The 22,729-nt window shown below is 67.3% G+C and overlaps 3 protein-coding genes across 3 annotated transcripts; 1 reads left to right on the top strand and 2 right to left on the bottom strand.

Moving 5' to 3' along the window:
• Positions 1-690: 690 nt before the first annotated feature.
• On the top strand, positions 691-7,121 carry CHLNCDRAFT_137066 (hypothetical protein; the record flags this gene model as incomplete). Its single annotated transcript, XM_005845378.1, has 18 exons — positions 691-718; positions 1,403-1,535; positions 1,740-1,853; positions 2,104-2,249; positions 2,427-2,504; positions 2,678-2,829; positions 3,025-3,113; positions 3,314-3,470; positions 3,604-4,240; positions 4,470-4,509; positions 4,674-4,746; positions 4,916-4,988; positions 5,177-5,256; positions 5,422-5,513; positions 5,677-5,739; positions 5,892-6,004; positions 6,227-6,424; positions 6,595-7,121. 18 exons carry the CDS (start codon positions 691-693, stop codon positions 7,119-7,121), a joined length of 2,793 nt encoding a protein of 930 aa, XP_005845440.1.
• A 751-nt stretch (positions 7,122-7,872) lies between these two features.
• Positions 7,873-9,275, bottom strand: CHLNCDRAFT_137065 (hypothetical protein; the record flags this gene model as incomplete). The annotated part of the gene is made up of 5 exons (XM_005845250.1): positions 7,873-7,885; positions 8,151-8,275; positions 8,562-8,669; positions 8,976-9,074; positions 9,162-9,275. The coding sequence occupies 5 exons, from the start codon at positions 9,273-9,275 to the stop codon at positions 7,873-7,875; spliced, it is 459 nt and encodes a 152-aa protein (XP_005845312.1).
• A 742-nt stretch (positions 9,276-10,017) lies between these two features.
• Positions 10,018-22,654, bottom strand: CHLNCDRAFT_137064 (hypothetical protein; the record flags this gene model as incomplete). The annotated part of the gene is made up of 35 exons (XM_005845249.1): positions 10,018-11,277; positions 11,465-11,620; positions 11,758-11,877; positions 12,028-12,108; positions 12,234-12,308; positions 12,445-12,624; positions 12,785-12,879; positions 13,002-13,060; positions 13,202-13,314; positions 13,444-13,872; positions 13,988-14,044; positions 14,163-14,280; positions 14,446-14,524; positions 14,628-14,710; positions 14,829-14,917; positions 15,096-15,325; positions 15,476-15,581; positions 15,728-15,802; positions 16,002-16,205; positions 16,339-16,635; positions 16,790-16,851; positions 16,981-17,214; positions 17,368-17,535; positions 17,678-18,053; positions 18,141-18,189; positions 18,352-18,455; positions 18,651-19,775; positions 19,966-20,187; positions 20,317-20,459; positions 20,571-20,655; positions 20,778-20,831; positions 20,977-21,120; positions 21,293-21,446; positions 21,589-21,814; positions 21,955-22,654. 35 exons carry the CDS (start codon positions 22,652-22,654, stop codon positions 10,018-10,020), a joined length of 7,752 nt encoding a protein of 2,583 aa, XP_005845311.1.
• Positions 22,655-22,729: the final 75 nt, after the last annotated feature.

Raw genomic sequence — 22,729 nt, 5'->3', positions numbered from 1 at the left:
CAGCCCCTCCCGAAAAAAGTGAAGCGCAGGACGGGGTCCGGTGGATGGGAGGCAAGGAAGCGCGGGGGGGTTGCCACGTGCGCTACCGCCGCCGCCGCAGGCAGCACCCCTGCGGCGGCGGCAGCGGCAGCAAGCCGTGGACCCAAACGCCGTGCCGCCGCCGCCGCAGGCAGCACCCCTGCGACGGCGGCGGCAGCAAGCCGTGGACCGAAACGCCGTGCCGCCGAGTCCCGTGGCTGTGGCCGTGGGCTTCTGGCAGGAAACTACGGCCGCAGCTCGGCAGCACGGGGGCGTCGCAGCGTGCCGCCGCCGCCGCCGCGCTGCCCCCCCGGGCACGGCGGCGGCGGCAGCAAGCTTGGGCCCAAACGCCGTGCCGCCGAGTCCCGTGGCTGCGACCGTAGACCGTGGGCCGGAAACTGCGGCCGCAGCTCGGCGGCACGTGGTTCTGGTCAAATCGCCAAGCGTGCAGCAGCGCCGAACCACGCTTCCCGGCCTCGGCGCATGCCTTCAGGGGCCCCCTATCGCTGGGCACACCCCTCCAACACCGAACATGCGCCCGGGGGGGAGGGCGGCCCGGGCTGCCCAGGCCAAAGTGGGCCGCCCTCGAGCAAGAGGCGGCCGGGCTGTGTGCTGAATGAATGAATGAATGAATGGCGAGCTGTGCCGGAATCCCAAGCACTGCTGTGCCAAATGGGTGAGCGAGAGCGGACAGCTCCAGGTGTGCTGTGCCTGCCAGCCTCCTGCCAGTGCTGCCCAGCATGCGCAGCAGAGCGGGTGCCTGCTGGTGCACCTTCTGCAAACACTGCGTGAGAACTTTCATGAGCACCATGTGATGTGCTGCCGCTTTCCGGACAGCTGGCGCTGCCTTCCATGCCTCTCTCCGGAACACATGTGCAGCTCGCGCTAACTGCCACGTGCAGGGCACCTGCGGCACTGGCGAAAAGTACTGTGGTGCCAAGTGCATCAGTGGACCCTGCTTTTCTAAGCAGAAGCCCTCGCCTACGCCAAAACCGTCACCTTCCCCAAAGCCCAAGCCCTCGCCATCACCCAAGCCCAAGCCCTCTCCATCACCCAAGCCCAAGCCCTCGCCTATCCCCAAGCCTCGCCCCTCCCCTTCCCCAGACCTCCCTGTTTACCCTGAAGACAACTCCGTAGCCGGTGAGGCAGCTCTGCCTTCCAGGGCACCTGCCGTGCCCCCGCCTCGCGCAGCCTGTGCCAAAGCGCGTCCGTCCGCTGCTTCTTGCTGCTGCGACCAACTTGCTGGCATGCTGCTGCCCCTCGGGTGCATGTCTCGCTGCCACCGCCCAACGGCCCCGCTCACCCCTCCTTGCCCCTCCTGAACCTCGTCCGCCTGATCTCACCCTTTCTCCTCTGTGCCCTTCTGACCCGTGACCCTCCACAGACGAGTATTATGTGAAGGCGAGTGACGAGTCGCTGGTACAGATTTCGTGCGACGCGGGGGCGGTCATCCTGGGCCTGCGCAAGCCCCGCTACGGCAGCCAGGCAGCAGGCTGCAACTCCACAGACTCGTACCGGTGAGCAGGTGGCGGCCGGGCTGTCCCACACTGCACAGGGAGTGGTGGGCGCAGGGGACGGGCCGACTGGGCTCTCCTCAGGGCTCCTCGCTGGGGGCAGGGACGTCACTGGCAAGGGCAGCTGCTGGCTGGGCGCCGTGATGGGACCCAGCGCTGCACCGGCCCCGACTCCCTCCTCCCCTTCACTGCCCTGGGCCCCCACAGCATCGTGGCCGCCGCCTGCCTGGGGGAGCAGCAGTGCGTGCTGCGCTCCTCCGCCGACGTGTACGGCGACCCCTGCCCCGCCGGTACCATCAAGAGCCTGGAGCTCACCTACTGGTGCGCTGGCAGCCAGCTGGCGCCACGTGGCGGCTGCCGCTGCTGGGCCCCAGCCCCGCCTGGCAGCAGCTGTCTCAGGCTGGCTGGCGCCTGGCCGCACCTCTCTTGCACAGCGCTCAGCGCAGGTGCTTGCCACGCCCTGCCTCGCCTGCAGGTGCTCCCAGTCCTCCCTGCAATCCATCCCGCCCTCGCCCTCACCGAAGCCCTCTCCGCCACCATTCCCCAAGCCCTCCCCTCCTCCGTCCCCCAGGCCCTCCCCATCCCCCTCTGGCAACCCCATCGATCCCCAGGAGGTGGACGACAAGCCTGGCTCCTTCTCCAGCCTGTGGGGCAGGTCGGGCGAGCGGTGGAGCCCCGCCGGCAAGCTGACCGACTGGAGCTACGCCGGCTATGCGGGTGAGCAGGGGCGCCAGGCCAGCCTCAGCCAACTGAGATGGGCTGGCTGGAAAGCCTTGAAAGCCTGCAGCCAGCATGCGGCCCTGCCTGGCACACCGTGTGCTGCACGCCACCCTGGTGCCCGCCCGCCGCCGTCGTGCCTCGGAACCGGCACCGCCCAACTGCCCTGCGCTGCAGCCAACGACCAGCCCATTCCTGACTATCCAGCCAAGTTTAACGTCCAGGACTTTGGGGCTGTGGCAGACGGCAGGACAGGTGGGGTCCCGCCAGCGCGGCACACGCCGCGGCGCGCCGCCGCCGTGCACGCTCGAGGCCTGCGCACCTCACCTGAAGCGGGCCCTGGTGGCCTAGCCGATCTGCCGCCTGCCACCTGCACCTGCACCTGCCAGCCGCCGCTGCACGCACCGTCCCTCGACGCCTGGCCGCAGACAGCGCTGTGGCTTTCCAGAAGGCCGTTGACGCCGCCGCGCGCTCCCCCTACGCCGCCACCGGGGTGGCGGTGGAGGTGCCCGCGGGCCGGTACGTGCTGCGAAAGGCCATCACCATCACCAACAGCAATGTGGCGCTGCGGGGCGCCGGGGTAAGGCTGGGGGGGGCTGGCAGGCTGGGAGGCCCCCTGGGGCCCGCCACCCTTCTCCTGCCGGCGATTTGTGCAATGGCAGACGCGCGTGCGCACCTGCCAGGCGGCGGCACAGGCACACCGTCTGCCTGCCTTCGACCCCGACTCTCTGCCTGACTGACTGGCTGTACCTGTCCCTCTCTGGCCTCTGCCCAGGCCGGCAAGACCGTCCTGTACTTCCCACAGACAATGTCCGAGCTGTTTGGCCCCTCGCCCAACTGGGCCTTTGGCGGCTCATTCATCAGGTGAGGAGTGGGGCAGGCAGGGGAGGGCGGCATGAGCAGGAGAAGGCGCTCCAGCACAGCTCCCCTACCTGGACCCCCAGCTGAGCTACCATGAAATGGGCAGCCGTAGCGCCCCTATGCCTCAGCTGCATGTCCGTGACACTTGAGGCTTCTCTGCTGATCGTTCGCCCCTCGCCTGCCGTGCCCTGCGCCCCCTGCAGCATCGTGGGGCGCAAGGTCGACTCGGCCGCCCGAGCCAACTTCCTGGCTTCCATCACAAAGACCGCCCGCCGCGGCGACAGGCGCCTGCAGGCACGCCGCAGCGGGCAGCGCCGCCAGCCTGGCAGACGGGGGCTGAGCGGAAGGGGTTGCGCCTGGGTGCCCGCTCCACTCCCCCCCGCCTGCGGTGCAGCCAGCCTGCGGGGCGGCTGCCCACGTGTGTTGCTGCTCCGCCTCGGCCCTCCCATGCCGCTGCTCCCGCCGACCGCCTCCCCGCGCCACTCGCCTGCAGGTCAGCAACACCGACGTCTTCCGAGTAGGCCAGTGGGTGCGCCTGTGGGCCAGCAACCCCGGCAACCGCTCCCAGCGCCGCCGCTCGCTGCTGTCGCTGAAGGCCGGCCTGGCCGCCGGCGCCGCCACCCCCGCCAACCTCACCGCGGCGCAGTCGGGGCGCAGGCTGGCATCAGACGGCGACGACGACAGCTCCGCGTCGGGCGCCCCGCTGCGCCTGTTCCAAGACCCCTACCTTCAGGCCGCAGTGGCCGCCGCCGCGGCCGCGGAGGCCAAGGCCGCGGCGGCTGCCGCCGAGGCGGGCCCCGAGCCCGACAAGGCTGATGCTCTGTCTGCAGACCCTGTGGCAGCAGCGCTGGCAGCCGAGCAGGAGGCAGCAGAGCTGAACCCTCTGCAGCTGGATGCCATGCTGCTAGCGGCTGCGCGGTACGGCTCCATGGCTCTCGCCGCGGAGATCGCAGATGGCGAGTACGACCCCGCCTGGCTGGAGGAGTTTGCGTCCAACGTGGAAGGCGGCGGCGGCGGCGACGAGGGCGGCGACGAGGGCGGCGAGCGGGCCCCCGCCCAGGCGGTGCCCGGCAGCCTGGACTACTACCTGTATGGCGACAGCAGGGCGGTGGACAGCGGGGCAGACTACAGTGAGTGGTGGGGCTGTGAGGGGAGCAGGGCTGGGGAGATGGAGGCAACCGGGCAGGCTGTATTGGGGCAATGGCCATGGGGGGGTAAACGTGGGTTATGTGCTCTGGCGTGTATATCTCTCCTGATCCATTGGAGGTGGGCTGCAGGCTTGCGGGGGGCGCCCCCTGCACTTCCTTGCAGGCATGCCGCCTCACCCGCCCCTGCCTTGCTGCCCCCCTGCCTGGGCAGACGTGTTCCCCAAGAGCGACCACATCCGCATGGCCTCGCGGTGAGCGCCTGCTGCTGCTGGCGGCACCCCAACCATGGGCAGCGCAGGCTGCTGCTGCTGTGGCTTCTGCTGCTGTGCCTGAGCCGCGCGATGCCATGCACTCCTCAAGGACCTTGCGTTTCATGTTTATCTGTCCCCCGAGGGGCCGTCATGGGTGTGTGCAGCGTGTCTGCTGTCGGCGACGGCTGGATCGAGCTGGAGCGGCCGCTGCCCTGGGACATGCGGGAGCAGTGGGCGGTGAGGCGCCGCCGCCGGCCTGGCAGCGCTTGCTAGCCAGCTGGGAGTGGCACGTGACCCTGCTGCCTCGCTGGGCACTTGCCTGGCCATTGTCGGATGCCGGGCTGCCAATCCACGGCTAACCACCCTGCACCTGCCACCCCTCGCCCTCCCTTCCCCGCGTCCGCAGCCGGTGCTGCACAGGTTTGCCCCCACCGTGCAGAACAGCGGGCTGGAAGGGTTCACCGTGGAGTTTGCCTGGAGTGAGTGTGGCCCCGCCTACGGGGGCATCGCTGCCAGGCTGTGTGGCGTCGCCCGCCCCACACCTGTCACTCAGATCATGATTGTGCATGGCCCAGCCAACATCAGAAGGCCTATGGCTTGGAAGCTAGCCTTGCAACCGCGGTGCTGACCTGGCGGTGCTGATGTGGCGCCCTCGCCCGCGCCGCAGGCACCTTCCCCAGCCACTTCTCTGCCCAGGGAGCCAACGCCATCGCCCTGTACGATGCAGCCAACTGCTGGGTCCAAGATGTGAGGCCTCGCCCCAGCCTGCAGCCTCACCCCCTTTCGTCCGCGGCCTCCCGTCCGGCCCGAAGCACAGCCTGCCCGCCCTTCTTGCACCTCCCATCTCCCACCTACTCACAGCCTGGCCTCCCCTCTTTCTCTCGCCTCCCCCTCCCGCTTTCCTCTGAGCAGATCAAGGTGATCAACGGCGACAATGGGATCATCATGAGCGGCGTGGACTTCATCACTGTGGATCGCACGCGCTTCGAGGCCACGCGCAGCAGGTGGGTGGAGTGTGGTGGTGCGGCGTAGCGGTGCGGAGGGGACTGTTCATTGGGTGCAGAGGCGTGTCTGTGGCAGCGTTCAGCAAGGGAATTGGTGGGAGAGGAGCGGGCACGCGGCGCCGTCTGGGACCGAGCTGGGCCGGGCTGGCGTGCCGTGCTGCAGGGGCAAGGACAGCGGCCACCACGCGCTCTGGACATCCCGCAGCGCCGATGTGCGGTTCACAAGGTGAGGCGGCGTGCCGGGCGCCTGGGCTGTGCTGCTCCAAAAGCCTTCCCCTCACTTGTGCCAGCCCCCCATTCGGCATCCCAACACACCTGCCGATCGGCCTGCCCTGCTCCCTCCCTCACTCCCCCAAACCACCACACAAACATCCACAGCTTCTGGATAGAGGGAGGCTGGGTGCACGACATATCGCTGGACCAGTTTGCCGAGCTGATGGTGTACGCCAACGGCGGCGGCACCAACGTCAACATCGACTGCCACAGGGCGGGTGGGTGGCAGCTGGCCTGGCTGTATGCAGACACAGCCATCGAGCTACGCAGGCAGGCAGGCAGGCAGGCAGCCGGGCAGCCAGGCAGCCAGGCAGCACCATCTGTTGGATGGCAGGGCTCCTTGGTTCCCTTGCGCCACTTCACGCCTCACTCTCTGCCCGCCTGCCTGCCTGTCCCTCCTGGCGTTGCTGCCCCTTGCCCTGCCGCCGCTGCCACCGCAGGCAGCCACAGCAACCTGTTCAGTAACATCAACTTTGGCGCGGGCACGCGCCCCTTCTGGAGTGGCGGCGAAAAGTCGCGCGGCGCCCACAGCGGCGCCAACAACACCTTTTGGAACCTGTGGGGCGACCGCGCCCTGGAGCTGCCGCCCTGCAGCTACGGCCCCATGCTCACCTTTGTCGGCAACTTTGGCGGCCAGAGTGAGCCATGCCAGGCTGGTGCTGGTCTGCGCTTCTTCTGCGCTGCACTGGGCTGCTGTGCTGTGCTGTGCTGTGCTGTGCTGTGCTGCGTTTGCGCTGCAGGTGGGCGTAACGCTGCCGCTGCTTGCTGCCAGCCGCTAAATGTGTGCTTGCGCCTGCTGCTGCCGCAGAGTCCAGCCGCCGCCGTGAGCTGCTGGCCCAACAGCCCGATGCCGCGGCAGACCGCTACCAGGGCGAGGCCTTTGTGTCTGCCGTGGCTGTCGAGGGCGGCCCCATCATCATTCCTGAGGAGGAGGAGGCCAAGGCTGCCGCTGCCGGGGCTGAGGCACAGGCCCTGGGCAGCCGGCGGGGCCTGGAGTCGGCAGCAGGCGTGCCGCCGCCGCCCGCCCCCTCCGAGTGGCTGCCAGAGGATGTCTCGGTTGAGCCCTCGCCGCCCGAGCCTGCCGCACAGACATTCTACTCTTCTGATGAGGAGGAGAGCAGCGACGAAGAGGGCAGCGGCGAAGGCGGCGAGGAGGGCACCGCCGACGACGGCAGCAGCGGCGAGGCTGGAGCGCTGGCCGTGGGCGGCGAGTGCCGTGGGGTGGGCTGGTTTGTGGAGCGCATTCCCTTCAACCGCGCGCTGCCGCAGCTCCCAGCGGACTTGTTCCAGGCTCAGCTGGTGGCCCGCAAGCTGCGCCAGGCGGTCAGCAAGTGAGGCGGCCCAGCGCCAGCCAGCAGTCGCAAGCACTTTGCACTTTGCCCAAGGGCGGGGCCCTGCCTCTTGCCTTCTTCCTGGCCGCGGTTTGAACGCTGCTGCCACAACTTATTTTAAATATAAGTTCTCTTTATGTGCGTCGCTTTCCCATTTTGTCTCCTCACCCGGCTCATTGCTCAGGCATCACCCGCAGCTGTTGGCTTGTCTAGCTGGTCCAAGCTGAGCCGTTCCCTTTATTTCCTTGAAATCCTAGAAGCAGGTGATAATATGCAAGCTGCACGCCAGCCAGGGGGCGGCCTGCCCCACAGCCTGCCCAGCCAACTTGGGCGCTCGGCTTGATTCGCGGCAGGTATAGTACCGTTACAGCAAAGAAGGGTGTCAGTGCAGGGCTTGCAAGTACCAGGACGGGACGTGACAAATAAAGAGGAGGGTTCTTTGGGTGTGCACGCGCAGGGCAGAGAGTTGGGGGGTGCGGGGTGGGGGTTCGTTGCCCGCCTGGCGCCGGCGCTCCCGTCTGTGCGCGCCGGGTGGGCGGGGCAATGGCGCATTGAGGTCGCCAAAAACAAGGAAAGAATCTGCATCAAATCATCCGCCACCAGCCAACCCATTATACGCGGATGGCGGTGGGTAGTAACACCAGGCGCCGCAGGCGGGCCGGCACGGACCCCGCCAGCAGTTGCCAGTGCTAACAAGGGGCCTGGGCTAGCACATAAGAGCTACAGAAGGTGCTGGGGGTGCCGCGGCCGCCCGCTTACTGCTCGCCGCTGCACACCGGGAAGGGAGGCACGAGCACGGGAGAAGGGGCTCAAGAGCTGCACCAGGTGGAGGGGCGCCAAGAGCAGTGGGGGACACATGGTATGCCAGCGGTGCAGGGAGGCGGCCTGCACCACCACCATCTACCGGCGATGCCAGGCCAGCCACTGGTCGGCGGCAGGTCCGGCCCCGCGCTGCCACGCCCACCAGCACACCACACACACAGGCACGCCCACCAGCACACACCGAGATACACACACGCTGCGCCCGCCCCACCTGATCTTCTTCTTCAGCGACTCGATGTCCTCAACCAGCTCCTCGCGGCTGCTCTTGAACAGCAGGTAGCGGTAGGTGAACCAGGCGCTGTAGCCCAGGCCAACCAGCTCAAAAGCCTTGGGCAGCTGCGGTGCGGGGGGCGGCGAGGCGGGGGCCACGGGGCGTTGGCCGGCTGTGTGCCACAGGGCAGGCTGTGTGCCACAGTGCCGAGGGTCGCTGCCAGGCGCAAAGCGGCCAGCAGCGGCAGGGGGGCAGCGGCGGTGCTGCCGGCCGAGAGTCGTGCCGCGGTTGTACAGAAGCAAGCACGAATGGAGTCCATCCAAAAGTCCCAAATGCAGGCAGCGAGCAGCCTTGCACACAGCCCCTGCCAGGCCCCACAACTCTCCGCCCTGCCCGGGCCGCGGCACGCACCAGGGGGATGCTGTTGAGGGCACCCACGACAGTGGACGCCAGCCACAGCACGACAATGCCGCCGGCGCCGTACACGATCACCGAGGTCTTGTTCTCCACCTTGTCCCACTGCAGGCAGCCAGGGGGCGCAGGAGCAGCGCCCGGTTGGCTGCTGGGCCGCATGGGAACCAGCAGGAGACGTCTGGCCAGCTGCCGGTGCTGGTGGGGCCCGTTGGAACGGGGAGCGGTGGCGCGGAGGGCCCAGCCAGCCGTCGACTTTGCTGCGCAACTGGCGCCGCAGGGCGTGGCAGGCCCAAGGGCTGACTACTCCCGGGTGCCGTGCGCGCGAGCTGGTGCACCGTAGCAAAGAGCAAGCGATTAGCCAGCGGCAACGGGGGCTGGCGGCAGAGGCGCCAGCCATCTTGAGGGTCTCACCTTCTCCTGCAGGTCCTTCACCAGTGCGTCCACATCCACCTGGCTGCCCTCGGTGCTGGATGAGGCCTTCACCACGAACTTCCGCTGGGCGCGCACAGCCTGCGCCAACACCCATTCGAAGTGTCAGAGCCCTACAAACGGCGATGCGTGTGATCGCGGCCTGCAGGCTGCAGCAGTCGGCCCTACCAGCTGCTGCTGCGCCAGAGGGGCGCCGATGAAGCTCTTGCGGGCCACCCGGCTGGCGCTGCAGGGCAGCGCAGCGCGGGCCAGGGAGCTGTAGGCGACGGTCTGGGCGGCCATTGCTGCGGTGTGGGGTGGATGGAAGCAGAGGTGATTGTGGTGGCGGCGGAGGCTGCCCAGACGGCTTTGATGTGGCAGGGTGGAAGGCAGGATCTGGTTCATGGGGGCTGGCAAGTCTCCCACGCCCGCCCTTTGCCTCATCGCAGCGGCTGTGTGCGTGCAGAGCGTGCCTGGCAGCTGGTTTGGGCCGCTGCGCCGGCCCAGCCTGTGTCCAGGTGCCCCCGTTGATGGCTGTTGGTGCGAGCCGGTTCCTCTTCGCCCCCGAATGGTTGCTGCATTCTGAGCGCCTCCTCGAGCAATGTTTGAACTGCATGCACCATGAGGAGGCCGACAGAGAGAGGGGTGCAGAGCGGCGGTGGCAGCGTGGCGGCGGCCGCCGGGCTTGTGCTAGCACAGGGGCGCAAGAGGCGCGCCTTACATATAGGCACAGTTGGGGTGCCTTGAGCTCGTTGCATGTCGCCACAGGCGGCCGCGCTTGCTCAAACACTCTGGCTACCGACTCCGCTGCAGCAGCCTGCAGTTGCCGCTGCGCTGAGAAAGTGGTGACAATTTACATCGAATGAATTGAGCTGGTAGAGCTAGTAGATAAGCAAGTAGGTACACAGGGTAGAGGAGATTACATGCAGAGGAACAGTACTTCTATGGGCAGCTAACGTGATGCCGGGACTCTAAACACTGCGCGGTTTGGGGCTGCCGCAGCCAGGGCTTGCTCGCTGCACTCGCTCACACTCTCACTCAAGGTCTAATCGTCATCCTGGGTCAGGTCCACAAAATCTAGAGTCGCAGCGGCAGGGGCCTTGTTGCGTGGGCTCTGCCGCCACCCACGCTGCGCCTGCTGTTGCGGGCCGTCCTGGCGTGCCTTCTTGGCAGAACGCCCTGCTGCGCTGCTGCCGGCTACCAGCGGCAGCAGGCTGTCCGTGCTTGTGCTGCGCTTGCGATCCAGGATGCGCGGCACAGCCACCTCCTGCTGCTGCTGCTGCGCATGCTGCTGGCGTGCGCGCGCGGCCGCTGACGGTGGCGACGTCGCTGGCACTGCTGCAATCGCCTTGGGCTGCTCGATGTGCGCCTCAGGTTCCACCGGCTGCGACTGCGCATGCTGGTGGGCAATCCCGCTGCCGCCGCTTCCCACCACTGCGGAGTTGTGGCTGCGGCTGAGAGTGGCTGTTGCGGCTGCCCCACGTGTGGCAATTTTCAGAAGACTCTTCAGGCGGGAGACTGGCTGCTTGCTGGCAGCATGCCCGGTGGCAGATGGAGCCGCTGCGGCGGCTGGCGCTGCCTCTGCGCGAGGGGCCATGGCCGACGGCTGAGCAAGGGGACCAGAGGGCTGCATCTGCTGCTGCATTTCGTCTAGCCTGGGCCGTTTCTGCGACGGGCTACCAGGGATGCCACCAGAAGCTGGCGCAGCTCCCTGCTGCTGCTGCTGCTGTTGCTGCTGCTTCGCTTGGCGCTGCTCGCTGGTTGGCAGCAGCCCCTCGGCAGCAGCAGGCGGCCCATTGGCCTCGGCAGCCTCCCGGTCGCGCTTCTGACCAGTCAGCCCTGCGCCTGTGCCGGCTGATGCACGGGCGAGGCCGCCGTGCACCCCAGATGCTGGGCTGGCAGCAGCGGCAGCAGGCACGGCAGATGGTGTTGCAGCCGTGGCAGCAGCCGGCAGGGCAGCAGCCGAGCCCAGCTGGCCTCGTGTCTGCTGCCGAATCACCTCCAAAAATGTGCTCAGCTGTTGTTGCTGCTGCTGAATTGGCTGCTGCACGTGCTGCTGCTGCGCTGGAAGGTGCTGTGCGGGCTGGCGGGGCTGCTGCTGCGCCTGCTGCTGCTGCTGCCACTGCTGCTGCATCATCCACGCCATGGCCTGCTGCTGCTGGGCATGATAGGCATGCTGCACCTGCTGCTGGTTCACCACTTGCTGCACCTGCACCTGCACCTGCTGATGTTGCTGCTGCTGCTGCTGCTGCGCTGGAGGGCGCTCCAGCTCCTCCTCCTCGTCCTCACTCAAGTCGCCATACACCTGCACCCACACCACGCAGGCGCAGCACAAGCACGGCTCAGAGGGTGCCGTTTGTCGAATGCAACATCACTGCCCGGTGGCGCTTGGCCAGCATTTACTGAGCTTCAGCTCAACATCTCACCCGCCACCCCCACATCCCACCACCACCACCGCCAGCAGCACCGCCAGCACCCGGCCACACGCCCACCTTGCGCAGCCGCTCCATCTTGGCCCGTGCGGCGCGCGTCTGCACGCCGGTGGCCTCGCCCACGCGCCACTCCTTGTGCGCCTGCTTGGCGGCCTTGCGCTTCTCGTCCTCGGTCAGGCGCTGGGAGGGGTCGTCAGCCAGGTTCTTGTCATGGTCCTGCGGGGCAGGGGCAGGGACAAGGTCAAGCCTTCAAGTCTGACGAGAGCGGCAGAGCACGGGACGCTGGAAAACGTGAGACGAGCACAGTGCAGCCACAGCGCCGGCTGGGCAGCAGCGCCGGCAGCACGGCCCACCTCCACCTCCACAATGTGCAGTCCCCCCCTGCCGCCCGCTGCAGCCGCCTGCTGCGCATCGGCGGTGAGCAGCGCCGCCAGCGCTGGGTCATCCTGCTGCTCCCGGTGCGCCTGCAGGCCCTGCAGGCCGGCCAGCGGGGCACAAGAGGGCGAAGAGTACATGAGCAAAGGGGTTGCCATTGGAAGTGCAGGCTGGGCTGTGGGGAGGCTCGGAGGGACAGGGCACGCGACACAGCAGGCGGGCTGGCTGCGTCCTGCCCAGCTGGCAACAGGGCATGCCTGCGGGTCTGGTGTGTCTGGCTCGTAAAAGTATGCTGACAGCTTCTCAGCCTCCTTCTCAATCGTCCGTGCCTGCACGCATAGAGCGGGGGCACCTGTCTGCTTGCGCCGCCGCATTGGCAATGCAAGCGATGCATGCACATGGAAACGCAGCAAGCGCCCAAGGCCGCCCAACAGCTGCTTGTCTTGGCACGCACCCGCTTGACCGACTGGCGATCGATGACACGCTTAAAAAGCATGACTTTGTTGACGTTTCGAAGGTACACGTTGTACTGCGTGGCAGTGCAAAGGAATAGGGCACAGTGTGGGTGCAAGGGCCGATGCGGACAGCAGGAACAGGAACGAGCTCAGTGGCTGACAAACATGCTGGGGAGTTGCAGAAACAGGAGGCACCGCTGTACAGCGTACCTGCACGGCGCCATTGAAGTACATGCGGTACACGAAGGTGCCGTGCGCCTGCCCATACCGGAACAGGCGGGCGATCGCCTGAAGATTGTAGACCGGGTTCCACGGCTCCTCCAGCACCACGATGCGGCGGCAGGAGACCAGGTTGATGCCGTGGGTGCCCGCCTTGCTGAGCAGGAACACCTGCAGGGCAGGGAGGATGGAGGAGGCGAGCGGGCAGGCAGGCGTGGTGGGAGAGAGATGGATGAGCCAACCCTGAAAGGAGAGTGCCGTGCTCCGCAGACAGCCTCCCTGCCTGCAGCCTGAGGCCGCAAAGCACGGCATGGGACGTTGGGGCCTGCACCTGGTAGCGGCCGCCCTCGAAATCCTGCACATACTGCGTGCGCTGGTTGTCCGTGGTGGAACCCTCAATCTTGCACCACCGCAGCAGCCGGCCGCCTGCAGCAGTGCAGGCAAGGAAGCGGCCTCGCATCTCGGTTGCGGACCGTGGGCTGGCACCCCGCGCTGCTGACACGACACCACATGCCACACCCCGACAAAGAGCACCCCAACTGCCGCACCTGGGAGTCGCAGGGCGGCACGATCCAGCAGGCGCTCCACTTCCCTGAGAAACTCGAGGCTGCAGGGCAGGGATGCAAAGCAAGATCTGTGGCTGGTGGCAGCAGACAATCTCATACCAAGAACACTAAGGGTCTCCAGCCCCCACAGACACAGCTCGGACAGCACGGCAGCACGGCGGCTTCTGGGCTCTTGCATGTACCTCTCGCCCACAACCACGAGCTTCTCCTCGTGCGCCGCGCACCACCGCAGCAGCTGCTCCAGCGCCCACATCTTGGTGGTGCGCTGCGTGTCAAACTCGCCGGGTGGGGCGGCCTGGCGGGGCCCGGGGAGCAATACATCACCACGGTAAGGGTCGGCGGGAGTGGGTGTGACCCTGGTGAGCTGAGATGCGCAGCTCAATGATCGGGAGGAAGCTGTGCTGGAAGGTGGAAGCCTGCTTACCTTCACCAAAGCGAGCAGCTCCTCGGCAAGCGCCAGCGGGAACTTGGTAAGCCTGTGCGCCTTGGCCCCGCCTGCCGTGGCCCCGCCCGGCGCCGCGGCCGCTGCCATCTGCTCCGCCGCCAGCACAGCGGCGCCCAGGCCCGCCGCCCCGGGCTGCATGCCCGTGCCGCCGCTGGCTGCCTCCTGTGCGCCGTCAGTGGTGGTGGAAGGACAGGCCTCGGCATCACCGCCCAGGGTGCTGGTGCTGCGCGACATGTCATCATCCAGCTCCACCACAAAGTCCTCATCCACGCCAAACTCGTCTGCTGCCACAGCCGCAGCAGCGGGTGCGGGGCCCCTGGCTGCCGCCGCCAGCGCAGCAGCAGCGGCACGCCCCTCGGCCACGACTTTCTCCAGCCAGGCCTTGAACTCGGATGGGCGGTCACACAGCTGCAGGCACAGGCAGGCACGGCACGGGAAAAGTTAAACAAGTCGGTGCTTAGTCCCAGGGCGCCGCGAGACGAGGGTAGCAGCGCATGCCCTACGGCACGCCAGGCCCGCCTACCATTCGCAGCTTCTCCGCATCGGCCAGCACGCTGCGACACCTGGCCTCGTCGGTGCCCTGCAGCAGGCCAGGCAGACGCCCAGCAGACATGCAGCAACTCAGTCGACAATGCTGATGACACGGCATGCAGGCAACTGCGGCAGCTGTCAACGTGCGGGGTTTGGGCGGTACGCACCTCAATGAAGCGGCGGTACACCTTGTGCTGCGAGGGCGACAGAGCCAGCTTCAGCACCACCTCCCGCTTCTGCGGCAGCTCCTCCTTCAGAATTTCCTCCCCCCGCCGGTGCACCATCCTGCAGCGTGCACCGCAATGCAAGTCAGGCGGCAGTCGGTTAGAGGAAACGGGCAGCTGGAGGCCCAGAGGAAGCAGGAGCCGGTGGCTGCCACCACGTGTGCCTCAACTGCTTCCTTCTTCTGGCTGGCAACAGAGCCTGCAATACACAGACCCACACGCTGACCTAGAGATGATGTCGTGCAGTAGTGCCAAGCGCTGATTCATTATTCTTATCTCCGCCAAGGTCGCTCCTGGCAGCTGGCCTGCGAGGCAGGCCGGCAAGCGATGGGAAGGGCATGGGTGCAGGGGGGCGGGCAAGGAATGCGCTGACTGACAGGCGGCAGCTTGATTCATGCTGGGGCGCACCTGCCATGATGGGATCCGCAAACTTCATTAGCCACTCCTCCTTGGGGATGAGGTCAGGGTCGCACCAGGAGATCATCGCATACCTGCAAGCCGCGGTTCAAGCCAGGGCAAGAGAGGGCTGGGTCCAGGGCACGACAGGCGGCGAAAGATGGCGCCACGGGGCAGGGCTCTTGCGCTGTCTGCCGCTGCCCCGCAGCTCACATCTCGGCCAGGTTGTTTTGCAGCGGGTAGCCGGTCAGCGCCAGGCGCCGCTTGGTGGTGACCGACTCCAGAGCCTTGCGGATTTTGGACTGCAGGCAGCGGCAGAGGCAGCGGCAGAGGCGGAGGCAGCGGCAGAGGCAGGTCCTCAGTGAGCTGCCAGGGCAAGAGGCGTGACTGTGCACGATAACAGGGAACGGGGGGGTGCCTGCGACACGCAGCGTACGGTGCGATGCCTATCAGCTGCCGTCCGGCTCAGTTCCTACTCACCGTCTCGCTCTTCACAACGTGCGCCTCGTCGACGCACACCACCGAAGCGCCTTCCCGCAGCATCTCTGCCACGCTCAGCGGGCCCCGCGGCAGGCTGGCCTGGCCCTGCAGCTGCTGCGCTTGCCCTTCAGCGGGGCCCAGGGGCTGGGGCGCAGCTGCCTGGCGCTGGAGGGCGTCCAGGTTGCCGCTCGACTGCGCCTTGGGCTTGGGGCCGCGCCTCACCTCCAACACTGCACGCGTGCACAGGAGGCGGGGGTGCCAACCGAAGCACGACAGCATCCAAAGGCCCAGGTTTCGACCCAGGGCCCGAGGCAGGGGGGCCACAAAGCAGGGCCAGGGCAGGAATCCTGCTGCGGCAGCGCGAGCTGCGCCTCGCTCACCCCGGTCCCTGAACTTGTCGTGGGTGCAGATCAGCACGGCGCTGGGGGTGCGGTGCCACCTTTGCACCTGCTCCTCCTCATCCTCTTTCTCCGCGATCACAACCACCTGCGACAGGCAGGCGCTGGTGGCGCTGCTCAGCAGGCAGATGTACATCCCTGCAGCGCGTGCCCTCCACCAACACCTCTCCATCCCTTACGCCTGCTGGGAAGCTGGGCGGGCACGCAGGCGCGGGCCGCGCTTGCCTTGCGCACGCTCAGCCCAGGCGCTCCAGGAGGCAGGCGGGGCAGCCACTTCTCAAACTCGGCAACCCAGTTAAAGAGCACCACCTGCGCGTCAGTTGGGCCACCAGCGATCAGGAGGTCAAGGCCTCCACATGGCAGCTGGCAAACAAGGAGGAGGTGCCACCCATCTGGCTCGCGCTCCATGGCGTTTATGGCCTGTTCCAGCGCGAGCGGGCGAGCATAGCACGGCATGCAGCGGAGCAGGGCAGCCGCCGAGCATGGCAGGGCAGCCGAGCGGCCCCACCTTGGGCACGAGCACCAGGTAGCGAGCCTCGGGCTGCACCATGCTGAAGCTGGCCAGGAAGGTGACCGTCTGCAGCGTCTTGCCCAGGCCCATGTGGTGCGCCAGCAGGCAGCCGCCCGCCAGGTCCTGGCTGTCATCCAGGAAATCAGTGACCAGGGCGTCCCAGATGAACTGGATGCCCTCGCGCTGGTGCTGCTTCAGCACCTGCGCAGCGGATGGGGCGGCAGGGCGCGGCAGCGTCGGGCCAGCTGGGTGGCCAGCCGCACACGCAAGCTATGGCAGCAGAAACCAAGTCGCAGCCCGCAAGACACCCCAAATGATGGCATGTGCTTGTGACGCTTGCCTTGTCCATCTTGCTGTAGACCAGCGGCCCCTTGTCGGGCTCGTCCGGCCACAACGGCACCGGCTTGCGGTCGCCCTCGGCCGCCGCCACGTCGCCCACCGCGCTGAACACCGCCTCCTCAGCCAGGCGACGCGCCTGCAGCTGCAGCGCCTCCTGGCTGCCGGCCGCCGCCTGGCGGCGCTGCTCGCGCTCGTGCAGCCGCTGGAGCGTGCTGTCGCCGGGGGGTGTCGCCGCGGCTCGGGCAGGCTGGCGCCGCCGCGGCCGCTTGGCGGGCGAGAAGAGCAGTGCAGCCTGCGGGCAGCGGGGCGGGCATCCAATCAATTATGCAGGAGGAAAGCACCAGCACAGGCCGCGGGCCACAGCAGGCCAGCAGTCGGAGTGCGGCTGGAACGGCGGGAGTGCTTGCCTGATCTCTGCGGTCCCCCTTGGTGTGCCAGGTGTGCACGGTGCCCGACCGCGCCATGTGCAACCCAAAGTCCCGCTGGCCGCCTGCCGACTTGGCCAGCTCTGCGGCAAGTCAGCACCAGGTACTGCTCAGCAAGGCTGCCTGCCAACAGCCAGGTTGTTCGCATACATGTGTTGGCCTGCTGCACAAAAGTACTGCCCCAGCGCAGGGCGCATCCCCCAGCCACTCACGCGCTTGCACTGCCGTTTGACGATCCCCCAGCCGCAGCGCCTGCAGCGTGCGGGCCCAGCCCAGGGTGGGCTGCCGCGCCATCTTCTGCCGGCGGAACCAGCGTTGCAGCGCCGCTAGCGCCTGCCCACCCTCATCCGCCCCAGAAAGCCGATGCCGGACAGCAGTAGAGGTGAGAGTATCGTGGAAGACGCTGTGCTTGCTGCGAAGGCCCAGCAGCCACGCCACTTGCTCGCCTGCCGGCAGAGGCGCAGCAAGGATGTGAGTGCAGTGGGAGAAGCGAGGAGCGGAGGACTTAGGTGGGGCGGTGCAGGGGAGGCGCTGGCATTCCAAGGTGGCAGCAGGGACAGTTCCAGCAATCATTCCAGCATCTGGCAGGCTGTGCTCACCTGGCAGTCCCAGGGCGTGCCACATGAGCAACGACTTGCGCGGCTGAGGGCTGCCGGCAACCTTCCAGCTGCCTGTCTTCGCCTCCCAGGTGCATGTGCGGCGCAGCGGGGGGTCTGCCTGCACCAGCTGCTGCTCGGTGATGCTCAGCATCCACTCCTTCTGGCAACCTGCGGGGAGCGGACGGGCCAGAGAGCCATGCTAGCGGGATGCAGGCAGCCATGAGGAAAGGCGCTCCGCGACTCCCCTGCTGTAGCAAACGCCACCGGTGCAGCGGTGTGCCAGGTACCGATGTTGGCAGCAGGCCCCCACCTGGCCACGCCAGTGACAGGATGAGGCGCGTCGGCGCCGCTGCCTTGCTGGTGCTGGGAACGTCGCCAGCCGCTGCCAGCCGCTCCAGCACCGGCCCCAGGCCGCCGCTGCGCTGCCCCACCCTCCGCGCAACCGGTGCCTCCTCCCCTTCCTGCGCCTTGGCCAGCTTGCGCAGCACGATGGCTGGCACATAGGTCGCCCCCTCCCCGCTGCCGTCGCTGACGCTGAGCCTATTGAATTCATAGCACCCGCCGACCTGGATGCTGCTGAAAGCGAGGGCCGGCACGGCTGCACCGAATTCGGGCGGCGCGCGCTGCGCCGCGCTGATGGGGGCCGCCGGGCGCAGGTGCGCCAGTGAACACTTGAATGGCTCCACCTGCATTTGGAAGGGGGGGTCTCTGTGGGGAGCACATGTGCTCCTCCTTTTGGTGCCTGCTGCCCAGCTGCAAAGAACACTGCTCACCTGCCCGCCCTCGCCAACAATCTGCAGGGTGGCTTCGCTGTCGCCCTCCCTGCACAGCGGCGCAGCCGAAAACGAGAAGCAGCCGAGCATGAGATCTTGGCCAGGAGGCCAAATAGGCTGTGGTTGCCAGATTTGCTAGCTGCCTCGAATTATGCAGATTCGAGGATGCCCTGCTTCTGATAGCTCCCCATTTCCCTATTGCGTTGCCCACCTGATGGGGAGCCGGAGGTGGGCCCTGGCCCAGTGGAGGCCCTGCTTGTTGGAGCGCATCACCTCCACCGCCGCACCCTTCCCCAGCTCACTGAGGCGTCCAGGCTGCAGTTCAGTTGGCAGGATCGGGGCAGGCAGGGAGGGTCAGGTACACACACCCTGGCTAGTCCTGGACTAGCAAATCCGACCAGGCTTCAGCAGGGTCACCGCATGCCAACCTGCCCGTTCCCGAGGAAACACTGAAGTTTGTTGGACCAAAACTTTCTGTTGACCCATCCACTGAAGGCCGCTGTCTCTCACCAGGCCAATATCATCAGCCGCCGCCTCCTCCACGCCCTCCTCCTCTGCCTCGTTGCTATCAGCCATGGCCTCCACCGCCTCCGCCGCCGCCTCCTCCTCGCTGCCGCCGGCCAGCTCGTGGCTGAGGTCTGCCGTCTCCTCATCTTCCAAGGGGGACATCTCCTCACCCGTCCCTGCAGCTGCCTGCCCCTCTGCGCCACCCCCACCAGCTGCCTCTGGTGCGGTGGCCGCAGCTGCTGCTGGGTGCGAGTCGGCTGCTGCTGCTGTTGCGGCTGCGCCTGGTGCCAGGCATGCTGCAGGCGGCACCACATCCGACTCTGTGTCGCTGCCGCCACCGGCGCCGATGCCGCCGCTGATACCGCCTGCCAGCTGCATGGCATCTTCCACGGCCGACGGCGGCGGGCTGTCTGGCCGCTGCGCTGTGGGTGCCGGCTGCTCCGTAGTAGGCGACGAGGCATCATCTGCTGGGCCAGCACGCCCCGCGGTCCCACCGGGGGATAGCGCCACCTCTGTGGCCTGCAGGATCAGCTCGGTCGCTGCCGGCTGCTTGCCTTCCTGCGGCTGCTGCCGCTCCTGGCCACCGGCAGCTGGCTCCTGCTCCTGCTGCTGCTGCTGCGGGGGGGGCTGCATCCCTGGGGCCACCAGCACCTGTGTCTGCCCCGGCTGCAGGCCAGCCGCATTCCAGGTGCGCTGCCCCTCCTCCTGCTCCTGCTGCTCGGCAGCACAGGCGTCAGGCGGCAGGTCCTCAGAGGCGCTGCCATACTCTGCGCCATCCTCCTCCATGTCGCTTGGAGAGCCCTGCATGCCGCTGCCGCCCTCGTCGTCCCCCACCAGCCAGCCATCCTCCTCATACTCATCCTGCTCGCCCGGCTCGCCCCCCTTGCTGCTCGGCCCCTCGCTGCGGCTGCCTGCTGCAGCGGTCTGGCCGCCACCAGCGTGCTGCCCCTGCGGCTGCCCTCGCCGAGAGGGCCTGGCGGCAGCGCCAGCGTGCTCGCTGGGAGGTAGAGGCGGCTGCTCCGGCAGTGCTGCTATGCGCTGCAGCTCCAGCACCCGCAGCAGGTCTTCTAGGTTCCCCTCGCAGTTGGAGGTTGCCTGCTGCACCCTCCTCAAAGTCACGCTTCGCGACTGCAGGCCGGAAAGGTGGAGCAAAACATGCAGGAACAGGTTAGGAACTACTCAAGCTGACAAATCACAAGTGCAGGTGCAGCGGCTGCGGAGGTTGCAGCAACGCGCACCCCGAGGTGGGTTTTGAGCAGATCCACGAGCTGCTTGAGCAGACGTGTCTGCAGGAATCCGGGGAGCAGGACAGACAAACCAGAATGAGTGGACGCCACTGTGGGCCACCTGCCAAAGTCAGGTACAGCGTAGCATGATTGGTGCCGCTGCTGCTGGGTGTGCTTGCCTGGAACATGGCCGCATCGTCGCGCCACTCATCTGCCCCGCATGTGCCGCCACGGTTCAGCTTGCGACCCGCTTGCCAGATGGCGTGCGCATCCCGCTGCAGGGCGGGGAGCGCCTTGGCCCGCCAGCGTCTCTCCTGCAGCACAGCAACCAAACAGGCAGCTCGATCATCAGTGCAACAACAGGGCAATGATATGCAATCCCATTCACTTTGTGGCCATGTTCTGCTCATGCAGGGGCAAAGGGCACATGCAATCCTGCACACCTGATGCTCCAGGCCCTGCGCCAGCCCCTCCAGAGCAGCCACAGCGTCTGCGGCGCTGCGCTGCTGCTGCCGCGGCGCACACTCTGGGTCCAGCAGTGGCAGCGACCGGCGAATCTGGGCCTGCAGCATGCCCTCTGCCTCATCTGCACAAAACAGGAGAGCAGGACAGCCACGTCAGAGCAAGTCATTGGCAACAAGCAGCAGCAAGCGCCAGCTGAGTGTGCAGGTAAGACACGCCCAGCCAGGCCGCACACCTGCTGCCTCCCCGTCAAGGCCCAGCGCAGACACCAGCTGCTCGAGCAGCTCCTGCCTGCGTGCATTCAGCAGCTCCACCTCCTCCTGCAGAATGCAGTGCAGGCATGCTGAGTGGCATTGGCCAGGCAAGACACAAGGACGCAAGGGGTATGCGGATGGATGAACGTAAGTATCCTGGCAAAGCGGCCTGCTGGCAGCCTGCACACCTCGACCTGCTCGCGCGCTGCCTCCTGCTCCTCAGGCTGCTCAGCGCTGCCCACCTGCAGCAAGCCTCCACAGAGTCCCTCAGCAGAAGTGCTCTGCTGCCTGTGCAGGCAAGCCAAGAGAGGGCGAAGGCCGCTACCTGACCCCAGCCATGCGGCCGCCCAGACCAGCCACGCAGGCACCCACCCACCACCAGCCCACCTCGTTTGCGTCTTCCTCCTGCCGCCCCTCCTCTCCCGCGCTGCCCTCCACCGACACCTCCTGCTCCAGCTCTGCCGGGTCCCAGGGCGGCAGCACATCCAGCAGCTCCGGGTCCGCCGCCTCCTCCTCGGCAAACACCACGCCCTGCAGACACGCACACGGTAGGTAGCGGGCAGGCAGGGCACGAAGGCCGTGGGTGTGCAGGTGCAGGCCCGGGACCTTTCGTTCAGCAAAGCCTGCCCTCCGCGCTGCTGCAAGCTGCTGCTGGTACAACCCGTGGCGACAACAGCTCCGCTGCACCAGCATTGGTGCTGACCTGCTGCATGCCAAACCCTGCCATCACTGCCTCCTCATCGCTCTCCGAGTCTGCCAGCATCTCAGCTCGCAGCGCTGCAAAGCGCAGCATGTGGCTCCGCACATCGCGCACCCTGCCGCGCAGCCAGCGCCGGTCGCGGCGCAGGGCGGCAAACCTGTGGCACAGATAGACAGAACATGATAGCGACAGCGGGGCGCGCGTGGGTGCCCCTTGCCACCTGGGTCGCTGCGCAAGCGAATGCAAAGCTCCTCAACCCAAATGCATGACGCGACCTAAGGCATCCAGCAGCAGCTCACGTGCTGGGGTGGTCAGGCACTCGTGCACCCGGCCTGTCGGGTAGGCAGACGTCCCTGCTGTTGATCAGCATGTCCTGCGGCCAGTCTGCAGGCCGCCCAGCTGCCCCCTTCTCCCCTGCCCCATCGGCCTGCTGCTCCTGCTGCTGCTGCTGCTGTGCCGCCCGCGGCGGAGGCTCCATTCCTGCTCGCTGCCACAGGCTGACAGGCAGGCGGCGGCCGTAGTGCGCTGCAGGCAGCAGGCAGGGAGAACAAGGGCAGGGTAAGGACGGTGCTGAGCACTGCTCCAGTCTGGCTGCCAGCAAACCAAAGCAGGTGCAGGCCGCGCTGAGCAGCAGGGTGAGCAGCAGCGCATCCACCAGCACCCACCTGGCCGGCAGGCGGGCCGTGCTGCCACCACAAAGTCTTCGTGCTCAGCCAGCGGGTAGCCCTCCACACCAGGCTTCCACACAGAGTTGAACAAGGCCTCCTCCTCCTGTACCGGCGCTGCCGTTTCTGCCTGTTGCTGCTGCTCTCCGTCGCCACGGTGCTGCTGCTGCTGCTGCGCGGGTGGCGCCGCCCGGACAGGCTCCAGATGCAGGCGCCGTCCGCGGCGCGGCGAAGGCTGCGCAGCTTGGCCTGCGCCGCCTGCTGCTGCTGTCGGCGGCTCCTGGCGCGCGCCACGTTGCGATCCGCCAGTGCCCGCCTCGACGCCTGGCCCATCCGCAGCCTCCTCTGGAGCTGCTGGCTGGCTCTCGCTGCCGCCACCCTCACCAAGGTCCATGGCATCGCCCAGCAAGTCATCGGCCTGTGCGGCTGCTGGGGGCTGCTGGTCCTGTTGGTGTCCGGTGGGCAGGGCTGCGCCCACCGCCGGCGCCGCCTCGGCCTGCACAGCGGCCTGCTGGGGGGCTGCAGCGGGACGCCTGGGCGTTTCGCCGAGGCCGTGCACCTCCACGCTGGTGATGCGGGCGTCCAATCCAGCCACCGCGGTCTTAAGGTCGCTCAGGTCGGCGGCGATGGCAGGTAGGGCCGCCAGCTGCGCCTGGATGGCCTGCAGGGTTGCCAGAACCGCTGCATCGTTGCTCGCCATTGCGACCGAGCGCCCTGCGGGCGTCTAGCCTCTGTGTTGCATTTGCTGCCTGCAACCCTGCGTGCAGCTTGGGAG

The sequence above is a fragment of the Chlorella variabilis genome, assembly GCF_000147415.1.
Source record: "Chlorella variabilis unplaced genomic scaffold CHLNCscaffold_18, whole genome shotgun sequence".
In the NCBI taxonomy this organism is placed as follows: domain Eukaryota; kingdom Viridiplantae; phylum Chlorophyta; class Trebouxiophyceae; order Chlorellales; family Chlorellaceae; genus Chlorella; species Chlorella variabilis.
Note: the sequence above shows the minus strand (reverse complement) of the source record. Positions and strands in the feature narration are given on the sequence as shown.